This window comes from Oryzias latipes, chromosome 7, assembly GCF_053564925.1.
Source record: "Oryzias latipes strain Hd-rR chromosome 7, Olatipes_Hd-rR_3.1".
Taxonomy (NCBI): Eukaryota; Metazoa; Chordata; class Actinopteri; order Beloniformes; family Adrianichthyidae; genus Oryzias; species Oryzias latipes.
In genome coordinates this window covers 31589561-31603108 of record NC_136243.1, presented here as the reverse complement: position 1 = coordinate 31603108, position 13548 = coordinate 31589561, and the positions used below count along the sequence as shown (strand labels likewise).

Genomic DNA, 13548 nt, shown 5'->3' with positions numbered 1-13548 from the left:
TCCCTGTACTGGATATGTAAGGGTTAATGGCAGACGAAGTGTGCATTATCACTTTTTAACGCAAGCCGTGGAAGCCTGAACCATCCGACGCGGAGGACGGTTGCTTCCGCGAAGTGCGTTAAAAAGTGATAATGCACACTTCGAAGGCCATTAACCCGCTTATACCATGGTCACTTACAAATGCAATAAATAGTAACCCGTTTTTAGTCCTTAATTCTTGTTTTTATTCAATTTGGATCTCTTTTCTCACAAAAAGCGGATTATTTGTTATGTGGTGCGGCGCGACACGCCACACCACCGCTGCAGTCAAGATTCGGCGATATAAAGCGATATACATATGCTGATCTTTCCGATGGGTTGAATAAAGCATCAGTTCAGAGAGAAAGTTCACCTCTTCCTGCTTGTTTTTGTCCAAAGGATTAAGCAAAAGGTTGTTTTTAAAGAAGCTGGCGCAGTGATACAAAACATTTAAGCTAGGTGACCGGAACTTCTTTTTTCACCGTGCTGTTGTCCTGTGGTATATCACTTTTTAATGCACACCCAGCAGCCAATTGAGTATTCACCCGGACCATGGTATAAAATAATTATTATTATTAGAAAACACTAACTGATCTCCAATGCTGAACTGGGCCTTTCAAACATGGAGTCCAGTGGATTTCTCTGTTGTAGAATTAAAATGTATTTCTGAAGTTGTCTGGTTTCTTCAAACCTGCCTGGGATGTCACATTCAAAGTACCTTTTCACACTACACTTTAAGCAGTCAACAGAGGCAGGTATCCCCTGGGCTTTTGGAGGTCCGAAACTGGGGATGAACCTTCTGCAGCATCTGTTCTGGAGGAGGTTTTTATCTATTTATTAAGAAATAGTTTTTTTGCCTGTTAATTAATCTTTATCATTAAAAAAATAGAATTCTCTGCATTCTTTATGCAGGTCTAAAGACAGAGTAGAACATTTTTCTTCTTTCTTTTGGTTAATAAATCTGGAAGTGTGGAAGCAGGGAGGAGAAACTCCACAGCTTTTGCATGTTGACTTTTTATTTTATTTTAAAATTTGTATTGTTTGATTATAAAAATAATCTCAAATATAATAAATTAAAACTGTTTATTATTATTTATGTAGGCGATATTTATTAAGTTTAAGGTAAAATGATTTCTTGTGGTTTATTTGAGAGGTAAACACCAACATCCTCCTGAGCCTGTGTGTCTCCAACAAAAATGGAGGGGGGAAAAAAAGTGTTGACTGATGACAGATCTTTGTCAGTTCTCACGCACCAATCAGACACCAGCAACACTCACACATAAACACAGAAGCTCCAGATGCACGAGGGCTGTTGTGTGTCTGCGGTTGGTAATGCAGTGTGCATGAGGGAACAGCCACACCACATGCACAAACCGGTGAGCGTGGTTGTTAGGCACAAATGAAGAAGAAGCGTGTTAAATTCATCAAGAGTGAAAGAAGAAGTCTGCAGGATCACAAACACTCGATGGTAACAGAGCGAGCATGCAGCAGCCGACGCCGTCTCCGCCCTCTGTGGCCTGCAGGCGGACATCTGCATGCACATCCGTCACTCGCCGCGCTGCTTTCAAGATAATCTGTTCATACGCAACTGAACTGAGCTGTCAGCCCGCATCTCCATGCACGCTCACATGCACAGGTGCTGAGTGTACTGCAGCCATGCAGCAAGGAAACAGACAAGAGCAGAGACTACAGTGATGGTGGAGCTGTAAATGACGCCGCTGTTGGAGATGAAGAAAAAGAGCATGGTTGGTTGGATCACTAAAACAGAAGGTGATTGCTCCAAAGGTGTCAGAGAGGCAGCCACGCCATGCTCGACCAAATCCGCTCCCGCTCGTCCGCGCACACACACACACAAACACACAGTGAGCACCGCGCGTGTAATGCAGGTGTATCTTGTGCAGAAAAACATTCCTTTTTGCCACTGCAGTCGGTCCATGCACCCCTCCCAAACCCAAGCAGAGGAGAAGTGGCATGAGCTCAGAAGAAACACAAGTCAGTGCAGATATACGGACAGGCAGTGGCAGGCAGAGCCATACATAGAGACAGTTTGACATTGAATAAAAACTGACCGGAGTCCAAACTGTGATTATGACGGGTGGATGGAGTCTGCTGCAGTTGGTCAAACCAGGGGGATGTCTCTATATATGACTCTGGCTCATGTGGCAGACTGAGACAGACAGGTGTACAGACAGACTGACGTACAGACAGACGGTCAAGCAGTAGGTTCAGTGCTTATCTGTTTTTCCAAAGAGCCTGTCAGGCAGCAGAAGAACTCCTCATGCAGACTGAGAAGGCTTCAGGGCGTTACTTTCTCATTTTGCTCTTTTTTTTTCTCTTCTCATTTTGTCTCCAAAGAAGAAGTAAACGTTCGAGTATAAGGCGCCCGAAAGAGTGACCAGAGCGGTCAGGAGGTCAGGGCACAGCTGGGTTACGCTTATCTCCCCCACGCACCTCCTTTCTGTCTCCCTCTCTCCCTCCCTGTCAGCTCTTACAGGATCGCTTGATGGAAAAACGATGATGGTTAAAGAACAAGGAGGCAGGAGGCGCTGCAAGGTTGAGAGGCTGCTGTGAGCAAAACAAGGGTTGATGAGAAGAACTGTAACGTAAAAACGGGAGAAGCTGTGAGGCAGATTATGTTAATGAATCTAGTTTTCCAAATCGCTCAGAAGTGCAAACATAAAGCAAACACCTTCCTTAGCATCAACTCAGGACCAGAGACTGAAATCTAACTGATCCACAGGCTGACGAGTAAACAAGCTGAGTCCACAGCATAGATCTAGATTCCATTGACTGTATCTGAGAATTGGATCCATAGAAACCCCCACAGAAAGTGGTTTACTTCCAGCTCTAATCTCATAAAGTTAATTCATTCACGTTTTTTTTGAGACACGGATGCCACCGTGCTGGAGCCAGACATCCTCAGGAAGCAGTGTCCAAACTGGTCTGAGTCATCGTTCCTATGGCAACCACTATCACCTTTCAGAAGTGAGTTGGTTGGAAGTCCAGAAGCCTACCACATGGAAGTGGGCTACACGAAATCCGTCAAAAGCTTTGAATTTTAGATGTGTGGGCCAACAGACATCACTTACTTTTATTGAGGCATCTGACTGATAACCTGAATAACTTTCAGCAAAGACAAAATATTTAAAAAAGAAATCCGGATTAGCAAAAATATGAAAAAAGTAGCAGAGCAAGAATGGTTGTTCTGTCTAATATAATTGCTGTTTATTTCACTACAGAAGTCTATGGGATTTTGGAGCCAGCGGGCACTTCCTGTTTGGAACGCCAGGGGGAGGGGTCAGTGAGTCTAATTCTCATATACAGTCAATGGTAGGTTCAGATGGATCGCAAGATGTCAAAACTCATAAGTGGATGGAACCTTAGCTACTTAAAGAAACTTATGTTTCTTTATTTCCCACCAGAGTACGGCCTCATCAGCCGTGCTTTATGACAAGCTAAATGGACTAGCAACAGGGGAGGACATCTGAGTCTGTGCTGATAACATTTAAAAAGATCTTGTTGTTGGACTCTGACAGGTATAAAAATAACAATAATAACAATTACATTTTTAAATGACTTAATATTTCCACGTTATTCAAATAATGACAGTAACAAACATTTAGCTGACCTGAGTTTAGGTAATGCTTGAAGTGAACGTAGTTGAAGCTCTGATTTTTCTTTTCTATCTTTCAGTGCACCGTGTGTAAAAATTCCAGAACAAAAAGGCTTCCTCGATGTTTTGAACTAAAATATGCCTTTGTGTGATCCCAAAGTTTGTTTAAGGTGACTGATAGTACAAACATCAGCAGTGTTGTGTAAAAAAACTAAATGGGTCAGCCACTACACATGGGACAAAGCCATCCATTTCATTATAGGAGAGCTTAAACTTTTCCAAGTTTTAATTCAAATGTGAAATTTGGGAAATTTCTAATGAAAATAGATAAGAAAAAACATTTAATTGTAACACAAAAAGGAAGATATTTTCCTAAACATAATCCTAAATACAAAGGTCATTGCAGACAGAATAACAAAATTCTCCTGTTAGTACAAACTGAGCTAAATGGATTTGAGGGGATTTTAAGTGTGTCTGTTTTCTGCCAATTTGAACAAAAACAGGTTTTCTCTCCTGAACTTTACTTTTGCAAATTGCTTCTGGATAGCTAAGTACAAAAATGAAACTGTGGTTTTACCACAATACATAAATGTAGTCAGCAAAATGTCTCATGGCAAAGCCTCCTCCTCAACTGTGGAGCGGCCTGCCTGAGGACATAAACATCTTATCTACTGTGGAAGTTTTTTTTTTTCAGGAAAAAGCTTAAGACTAATATTTTTAGCTCTGCTTTTAAGTAAGTTTTCCACTTGCTTATGTTGCTGTTGTGCCCTGTTAACGTTTTGAATTTTGAATGGATTTCATGGACTTCTGTTTGTTTGATGTGCATATGTGGTGGATGATTACCTTTGAGGTGTTGTACTGCAGGAAATGTGCTCTGTAATAAAATAGACTTCTGGATCTGCCAGACTTGTTTTTGTAAAATAAAAAGCGCAAATAATGTATGGAGGAGTGTCTGACTGCCAAAAGTAAAAGAACCCAGTCTACATCAGACATCACGTTGCTCCTTTATGGTTCCTCCACAGTTTGTTTGCTTTTCCTAAGTCGATGTGTTTTCCCTAAAGAGTCCAAACCTCGTCTGCACGTGTCAAAGACCACATGTCAACAAAGTTCGATGAAGAATGAAAAAGCAAGTGATGAGTTGACGGAAGGAAAACCTGATCTTGGGCTTCATACTTGGACTGCACATCCCTTCTCCTGCCTCTTTTATCATGTCTCTTCGTTGTGGTCGGGCAGCCGCTGAGGCAGCTCCGAGAAACGATAAAACATTTACAACTGGATCTGCCAGGGGGTGGAGGAAGAGGCAATCCAAGCACGAAGCCAAGGTGATCTCCTCATGACCGTGCAGCTTGACAGCAACAAGAAGTTGTCAGCCCAGTGTTTCTACTCCTACAGGTGATGGAGGGGCGGGGGAGCAGGGGGTGGGGGTGATTTTTATTAATTTTTTGACTGACGGCAGGAGCAAGAAAGGTAAGGATAAGCAACTGATAATGCAGATGAAGGCGATTAAATGAAGAGACGGCACAACCGCACACATGCACGCACGCACGCACGAAAGCACTTGTGTGTTAACAAGCTCTCAAAAACGCACACGCAGAACTGACATACAAAATAAACGGAGAAGAAAATGATGGATGGAAGCTACTCTAGTGAGGACAGATGACAAAAAGGGATGAAGTAAAGGACAAAAAGAGACTAAGAAAAATATATCTGAAAAAAAATCTTTACAAAATGGAAGAGAACTGTAGTAAAGAAATCTTATCAAGTATGCTCTACAGGAGCCCGTATTTAGATCCAGTCAAATCTAAATACTTCCTCAAAAGAACGGCTCTACGTATGAAGGACAATCAAAACACAATTCAGTTTCTGCAAACAGGAAAGCTGCTTTGTACTGGAAAGAAAGACAGGAAAAACAAAGAAAAAGAGAGAAGATTCCGGACTTTTGCAGACGTCGGAGGCCAAACTTGGAGCTGAAAATACGGTCACAATTACCAGTTTACAACCATTGCAGCACCGCGCAGAAGAGAGGAGAACAGGAGGGAGAAACAAGTCAGAGTAATAAAAGGGAGAAAGTGTTCTGGTAAAAACAGCAGACAGGTATGGGCTTTTATACTCGAAGGTTTACAGTCTAGAGAGCTGCAGAAGCTGCATGAGAGTCGTTTGATGAGCATGACGTCTATAGCAGTGAAAAACAGCAGTACATGGAAGTAGGAACGCTAAACTTTTGAGAGAAGATGGCTCCTTTACAACAGAGGCGTTTGCAGCAGGAACCACAGTAACCGCGCTTGACCTCATTCACAGACAGAAAGTAACAGGAGGAGCTGCCTTTCCTTTTCCTGGGCCGCAGGCTGTCCATGTCTGAAGGTCAGAGGACAAACTTTTGGTTTTAGCGCCACTTTAGCGTTTGTAGGCAAGCTTCTTCTCTCCAGGAAGAGAACGGCCAGCTGCCTCCTGCACCCAGCAACACTCAACATCAAAATGAGCTCTGGCCTGACACAGACACTGGACTTGGACCAGACCAGATCAGACCAGAACTATACAGCCGGTCAGGACTGGGTGCTGTTCGGAAGGGGGAGTAAGAAGAAAATAACAGGAGAGACGTTGCACACACACGAGCAGCGAGCGAGCCGGAGGGGGGCACAACCATGGAGAGTAAAGATCTTTAAGTCCACGTGCAGGGCAGCAGTGTGTCTGTGACTGCAGGAGTGTGTGTGTGTGCGTGTGTGTGTGATGTTTGTGCATGCTTTTAGAGGACTCACTCCCAGGAGCTGGGCTGGTATTGGCTGTTGCAGTGGAGAGAGCTACGTGAGAGGGGGTAGAGATAGTGTTTACGTCGTGGAGCTGACTGAGCACTGAGGAACGCCGTCTCACCGCTCCCTGAAACGAACCGCTTCGCTTGAATGTGCTCACTACCTCCATCTGCAGGACAGAGACAAAACAGCAGCACTGAGTGAGGGCAGGATGGTCTGGTCTGAGCGCGCGTGTGTGTAATTGGAACCACCTCTAAACATGCATGACCCCTTCCAGTAGAGTGTGTTTGCTGTGCGCACGCTCAGACCAAACCTTCGTCATGAAAACTGACCACACTTTGCAAAGACAGGCACTTCAGCAGAGAATCTTTGTGCAGCTCCTGTCCACTCTCACTTGAAGTGGTGAGATAATCAATCAGTCAAAGCACTAAGGCAACCTGCGGCCTAATCATCAACCTGCACACAACGTGTCAACACTCCAACACACAAGTGCCGCTGCAGTGATCCACGCATTTATTCATAGAATCGATCTCCTCTTACGGCATCTTAACAACCACTTTCCAGACAGGAAAAGTCATTTTGCATTTGATTTAGGCAAAATAGAAAGCTAGCTGTGGTGGAAAGAGAAAAAACTGGGATCGTTATGTTTGGCACATTTCAGAAGAGCAGCACAGTCGGGATGAGACAGGATGACTTTTGAAGAGTAAGAACTTATGCCTTTTTTTCAAAGAGTTCTTCATCTCCACAAAAGTCTGCTTGGTTAGCATGATAAAGCCATGATCCAGGCAGTTTATTTAGGCATATCTTTAGTTCACCTAAAACAAACTGCTTGTGTGTTCATGACCATGTGAAGGCTCAGGCTGAGATGTTTGCTGGACCTGCACATCAGCTCTGACAGTACCTGGGTCTGGATTCTATTCAGGCCTCTGAACCACAGGATCTGTCCGCGACGCAGCTCCCTTTCAGCACAGTCGATCTCCTCCTCATCCTCTGCCAGCTCCTCTCCTTCTTCCTCCCCAGGCTCCAGGCCAAGCCCCGCTTCCTTCAGACATGGCAGCCGCTCCGTTGGCACAGCAGAAATCACCTGAAAATCAATTGTTTTGTTTCTCTTTGAGCAGGTTTTGGGTGAACCCCGATTATATCTTGTCGTTTTAGTTTAGAAATCAGCTCAGCCTGGTTTATCAGGACAACGAGATGCTCACCTGCCCCCAGAGGAGCTCTCCAACTCCCACAAACAGACACCAGAGCCACTGCTCCATGTTGAGAGGAGCACAGCTGAAGGGCTTTCCTCCCCACTGAACGATCACAATCTGGAATATGATCACAAGGGTGATGTTGATGGCATGTCAGATTGCAAAAACTACAACAAAGACAGCTGTCTCATACTCATTATGACATGCATCTTACGCCAGAATTCTTATTTTTGTATTAACTCCAAATGTGAAGCCAAGCAATTAGTTTTATTAGCCTATCCCCCAAGTTTGGATTAGAAGAAAGCTCACAAATCTTATGACTCTTTCAATAAGGAAGCCATTCTCAGGACTACAAGGACAAAGCCCTAAACTTATGTCCTTAAGGTCCACTCTCTCCAGAGGTGAAAACCCAAAAACTGTCAATCTTCAAGACGTTCAAGACGTGTTCTGCACACACACAGATGTTCACAGAGTGGTACAGAGACTGGGTTCGAAAGGTGGAGTTCCTCAAGGCCCCCCCAATCAAGTCCCAAAAGTACATCTCTTTACCAAAGTATTTTTTTTGTTTTTGTTTGAAAAATCTGTCACGTATAGGCAGAGTGACAAAGGGGCAGATTGCAAAATCCATCAGTCACTGAGATGGAAAACTTGTCTGTAATTTTCCAAGTAAAGTTAGACCCCTCCCTGCTTCGTCAGCCCAGTTACAAACAGAAGTCCTTGTGCATGTGTGGTTCAGAACAAAATGTTCCACGACGCACAACCACTAGAGGGCGGTTTGACTCCAAGTTCCACAGACTTGCCTGCAGTCAATAAAAATCAAAAAGTAGATCAAATGCAGACAGAATGGATTTTAGGAACAATATACAGAGGATACAAATTGCCCGCACACACACACACACACACACACACACACACACACACACACACACACACACACACACACACACACACACACACACACCACCACCATGTTTGAGGAGTGTGATTCAGTCACAGGCTGGTTGGAGAAGAAGGTGTTTGCTATCTCCTGGAAGAGACTGCCTGTGCTGGAGAAAGGAGAAGTTTGTGTAGTCCTTGCTGAAAAGGCATTTTACTGAAAATACTTTCAAATGCCAAAGAAGCAGAGGCCACAAGAAAGTTTAGACCTTCGGCCTCTAAACAGCTCACTGCATTTGAGACTCACTCATCACTGATTCTTTTTCTTCGTCTAGACAACTTTAGCTGACCTCAAGAAATGCTAATATTCTCGTTCCAACACATCCACCACCCAGAAGAAAATATTAGTTTGGAATACCTCTTTTTCCCTTTTTGACCTCTTACTGAGCCCGAGGGTGTTTGTGAAATTCACAGTAGCAGCTCTCGGTCTGCTCAGGAAGCAGTGAGAGTCGCAGTGCGTATTGACATCCATCTTAGTGCAGCATCATCTCGTCAGGAAGGAGACCACTCACGCCTGCTCTCAACGCATGTGGCGGATCTAGGCTTCAGGATAGATTTGAAGAGGAGTGTTTTTTTCTCCCTTCACAGAACATCAACTTCACAAACAAGTTGGGTTTGCTTTCACTGAGGGGAATGCAACACTGGCTGGCCTCACAAACGCTGTGGTCACACAGGTCAAAGTGAGTGTGAATATCAATAGAATGCACGGCTGAACTGCGCCCTTGGAGATTAGATGCATTGGCGTCAAGGTGTCTCCATGGGGACAGTGAAACACAACAGATGCCTCTCTTTCAGATGGAAGGGGGGGCTCTTTGGTGAGAGGACAGGGTCATTGGGTCAACACATGCAATCATTTCATATACATTTTCTGAAGTGAATGGCTGTTTATTTGGCTCTGAAACGCATAATTTCCTCCTGGTGGGTCGTCGTGTATTAATGAGTACAGACAACACCATAGTGGTGGCTTCTACTAACAGACAAGGAAAGATGGAGATCCCTGCAGCTGCTCACCCTGGCTCATAAGTTGAATGCTGGGAGCAGCAGACATTTTCTGACTCTGACAGTCACTCATGTTCCAGGAGTGCTAAACAACAAAACCTTCCGTTCAGAGGAAACCCTCTGTATGCAGAATGGAAACTCCATCCAGAGATGGTAGTTCGGGATCAATACAGCCAGGAACCAGTGGAGCTGTACACGTCTCTGACTGCAGTGCAATGCAGTGTCCTCTGCTCTTCTTCTAGAACAACCGGACTGCACCTATACAGGGGTTGACCTTATGGGTACAGGTGGTAATGAAGTATATCACGAAGTATATCTAAGGCAAATGTAAGTTGCGTGCACTTGTTCCCCACAGTGAGAGATTCATTCATGCTATTGAGAGAACCAAACACAGCTAAGTGTGTGTGTGGTCAATGTTCATAGTTGTCGCTATTGTTATTTGGAAATTTATCTTTAATTTATAGAAGAGAGAAAAATTGCAGCCCTCTTTTATCAGTTCTTCGTCTTTTGGCTGCTTCCTTCCACAACATCTTATCTGCCTTCTTCAAACCCTCTCCCCTGCATCTTCCTGACTCACACCAACCACCTTCCTTTCCTCCTTTACTACATGTACAGAGGGGCAAAAAATATTTGGCAGTCAGCAATTCTGTAAGTTGTTCTACTTAAAAAGATGAGAGAGGTCTGTAATGTTCATTATAGATTCACTTTAACTGAGGGACAGATTGTCCATCTCCTCTAAGAAGCTTTTTCTACTCTCTAATCATCACCTGCATTAACAATGGCTGTTTAAACCGGTTACCTGAACAAAACGACATCTCTCCACATGACCATGACCAAGACCGAAGAGCGGATTGGTACAAAACCACAGCTCCTCTCTCTGTATACGGTCACAGACTTCCTCTAGATCTGCAAACCCACAGTGCAGCTCCTTCTGACCCTTTATCGTTCTTCCCCTGAAGCATCTTCAAAGCTTATATTGCATCTGTGGTTCTGTTCTCTGTATGAAACCATGGTGTTACCCACAAATGTTCCCTTCTGACCTCAGCCTAGCTTCCACAACTCTTTCCGATAACTCCGTTGTGTGACTCATCAGCTTAAATTCTTCTGCAGTTTCCACAACTCCGCATATTTTTCTTCTTCTTAAAATGGAACAAGAACTCCTCTTCTTCAAGCATTCTCTCACCCTCTAAGATCTTGTTAAACAGACCAGCCAGAAACTCTACTGCTACCTCTCCTGAACACTACCATACCTCCACAGGTATGTGTTTAGCAACTGCTTTTCCACTCTTCATGCTCTTCAATAGACACGATCAGTTAAGGATGATAAGAAACATATTTAAATGAACCAACCATTTTAATGGTTTTAGTTTGAATAAAATACAACTAAATGTCAAATGTTACAATGCAAAACTGAAACATAAATTAAGCCGCGAGTAGCAGCGTTGTGTGGCCTGCAGGCGCTACCTGCTCCTCTTTTGACCCATCATCATTGGCTGATAGGCTGCTTCAGGCCCCTCATTCTCCTCTTCTGCCTCTTCAAGCCTAGTCAGAGCTGCATGCGACAAATTCCTAAAAAAACACTTTTTTCAAAATGGTGGCTTTTCTGTTGGTTTTATCTCCATAGCAACCATAATAATTGTTGGTCGGCTGAGGGTTACAAACAGGTCTTGGGAAGGTTTTGGCAAGCCATGCCAAGATTCCTAATAGGTTCATACCGTATGTCATATTGTTTCGTTCAGCACTTTCCAACAGTTTCCCAAAGATGATTGACAAGTTATGAGGCGATAAACTAAAATCAATTAAGAAGTTTTAAGAAATATTATGAAGATCACTCGAACAAATGTTTTCTCCTCCCATATTGTGGGAAAATGTGAAAACTGTTAAATTTCATACTTTGTCATAACATGGCCGCCAAGCCGTAGGTCCTGTGGCCATCCCATAATAATTCCCAAACTGCCATTGGATATCCATGACGTCATCAATTATTTTGGAGGAGGGGTCGTTCACTATGGCTCAAATTCATTCTTATCGGGTACTAAGCGTGAGCAAATTTAGGTGAATTTTTGAATACGTGGTGATGGGAAACATTTTTGTTCAAGCTTGAAGTAAAAAGAAAAAGAATTGCAAAAACAGTCGGGTTCTTGCAGTCCAGATGTAGTTCTGCTACTGTGATGAAAAATACAGGATTCAACAGTTTGCACAAGAACTTCCCCTGCAAGTCAAATTGAGCAAATTTGAGTAAATCCACAGTGGAAGCTCTTTAAATTGAGATGTGATCTTTTACACCTGCAGAAAAATATGCAGTAACACTGACATCAGCTCACACCCTCATAAAGCTCCCTGTTGGCATGACTGAGCAGCTCACCTACAGTTACATGTTGTCTCTCAGCACAGGAGAGACGCCCTTCTCCTTCACCTCTCCAACTTTGCCTCCAGCCTTCAGCTCTCTAAATCATTCTTTCCCACATCCGTCTGAACTCTCTCTTTGTTGCAATACTCCAAATAAGTGCCGCCCCCTCGAGCTCTCCCTTCTCTTGTTTCTCCCCAGAGAAGCTCTAAAGAGCTTTGAAATATGTCATTCTTCTCTCCACGTCTTTGTCTGCTTGTCTGTGCTTCTGAGTACAGTTCTTCACTGGATTTCCTCTGCTCTCCGTACTTCAGCTGAACACAATGCAGGTGAGCCTGTATTGGCAAATCAATACTGTATTTCAACCTCAACTAAACTCTAACTGAGCTCATTTTCAACAAAATAAATTTTCTTAATAAATGAGGTTTAGCGTATGGACTGACCTGCACGGCGAAGGTTCCCAGGACGATGGAGCAGAAGATGGGATTAGCAAATATGCCATCAAAGACGTTTCTCTCTCCGTGAATCTTGCGGGCATTAATCTCGTTGAAAAGTTGCATGAGGACAAAGGTGTTGAATATTATAGTGTAATGTTCCGAGGGGGGTGAGTGGAGTGGAGCATGGCGGCCGCTGTCAATGTTGAAAATGCGCTCGCCTGGAGAGGAAGAAACATGGGAACAAATTAGAATAAAAAGAACAAGTGATTACAATGAAGCAGCAAACAGGCTGGTTACACGTTGTTTTCCAATGTCAGATCCATTAATGATCTTTTGCAAAAATTGCTCCAGACGTTACAAATTTTAAACCATTTTTGAGTGTCCTCCCCAACTCAACTGACAAAACAAATTATCCTCTTCATGCGTTTGTTTCTTAGTTTCGTCACTATGTCCCTCAGAAGCACAGGCTTTTTTTTTTGCGCCTGATGAAATGCACATGAGCAAACGAGGCCCTCTGTGCTTCCTTCAAATGTGCACTAAAATCAGGACATGCACGTATCCACACACAAATAATAACCAACAGTCAACATGCAGTGAGTCAGAGCACTGCTGGGCTTGCTGTGAGTCTGTCTGCATCTTCAGTGAAGCTTTCTGTGCTCTTTTTAAATATAAAATCGACCTGACAATTCCTGTTTCATGAGTGTCCTTGTAAGAACTCTTACAAGGTAAATTGCGAGGTGATGTTTTCATGGGAAAGCTATAGAATTATTTGTGCATGTTAAAAAACCCCCACATAGCTGCAGAACCATGATGCGCCCCCCAGTCTGTGCTTTATGCTTGCCGTCTGTGTTTACGCACCTATAAACAGGAGGGTGAAAATGATAACCAGCTGGTAGACTCCATGGCCTAGGATGTTCTTCATCATGGTCAGTGAGATGAGTGGGTTGTTGCGACCGTATGGTTTGCGGAGCAGGAGGGCTTCGGTGGGGGGTTCGGTGGCCAGTGCCAAAGAGGCAAATGTGTCCATAATGAGGTTCACCCAAAGCATTTGGACAGCCTTCAATGGGGAGTCCTGAAAAGTTGGAGGTATGCTTTAAGTCGGTGGTTGAGTTTCTGTCTGAGCATTTCTACACAACACTTCTGGGTTGACTGAACAGTTTACGTCAAATCCAAACGTTGAAGTCTAAAAAAAAGATCTTTACATCTCACTTTCACTTTACATTGTTCTACATGTTGTATGCTGGGTCTATTTTTACAA

The 13548-nt window shown here is 43.6% G+C and overlaps 1 protein-coding gene across 5 annotated transcripts in view; it reads right to left on the bottom strand.

Annotated features, from left to right (window-relative positions):
- Positions 1-13548, bottom strand: part of atp2b3b (ATPase plasma membrane Ca2+ transporting 3b) — a 58317-nt gene that overhangs the window by 3639 nt on the left and 41130 nt on the right. For 3 of the 5 annotated variants that reach the window (XM_020704444.3, XM_020704446.3, XM_020704445.3), the window contains 4 exons: positions 13149-13362; positions 12297-12508; positions 7581-7688; positions 7280-7462 (listed from right to left, as the gene is read on the bottom strand). In XM_020704444.3, the coding sequence (XP_020560103.1) occupies positions 7280-7462; positions 7581-7688; positions 12297-12508; positions 13149-13362 (717 nt within the window). Of the gene's footprint in view, positions 1-6387; positions 6548-7279; positions 7463-7580; positions 7689-12296; positions 12509-13148; positions 13363-13548 lie in introns of all 5 variants that reach the window. The other 2 variants (XM_020704447.3, XM_011476786.4) reach the window with 1 other exon arrangement.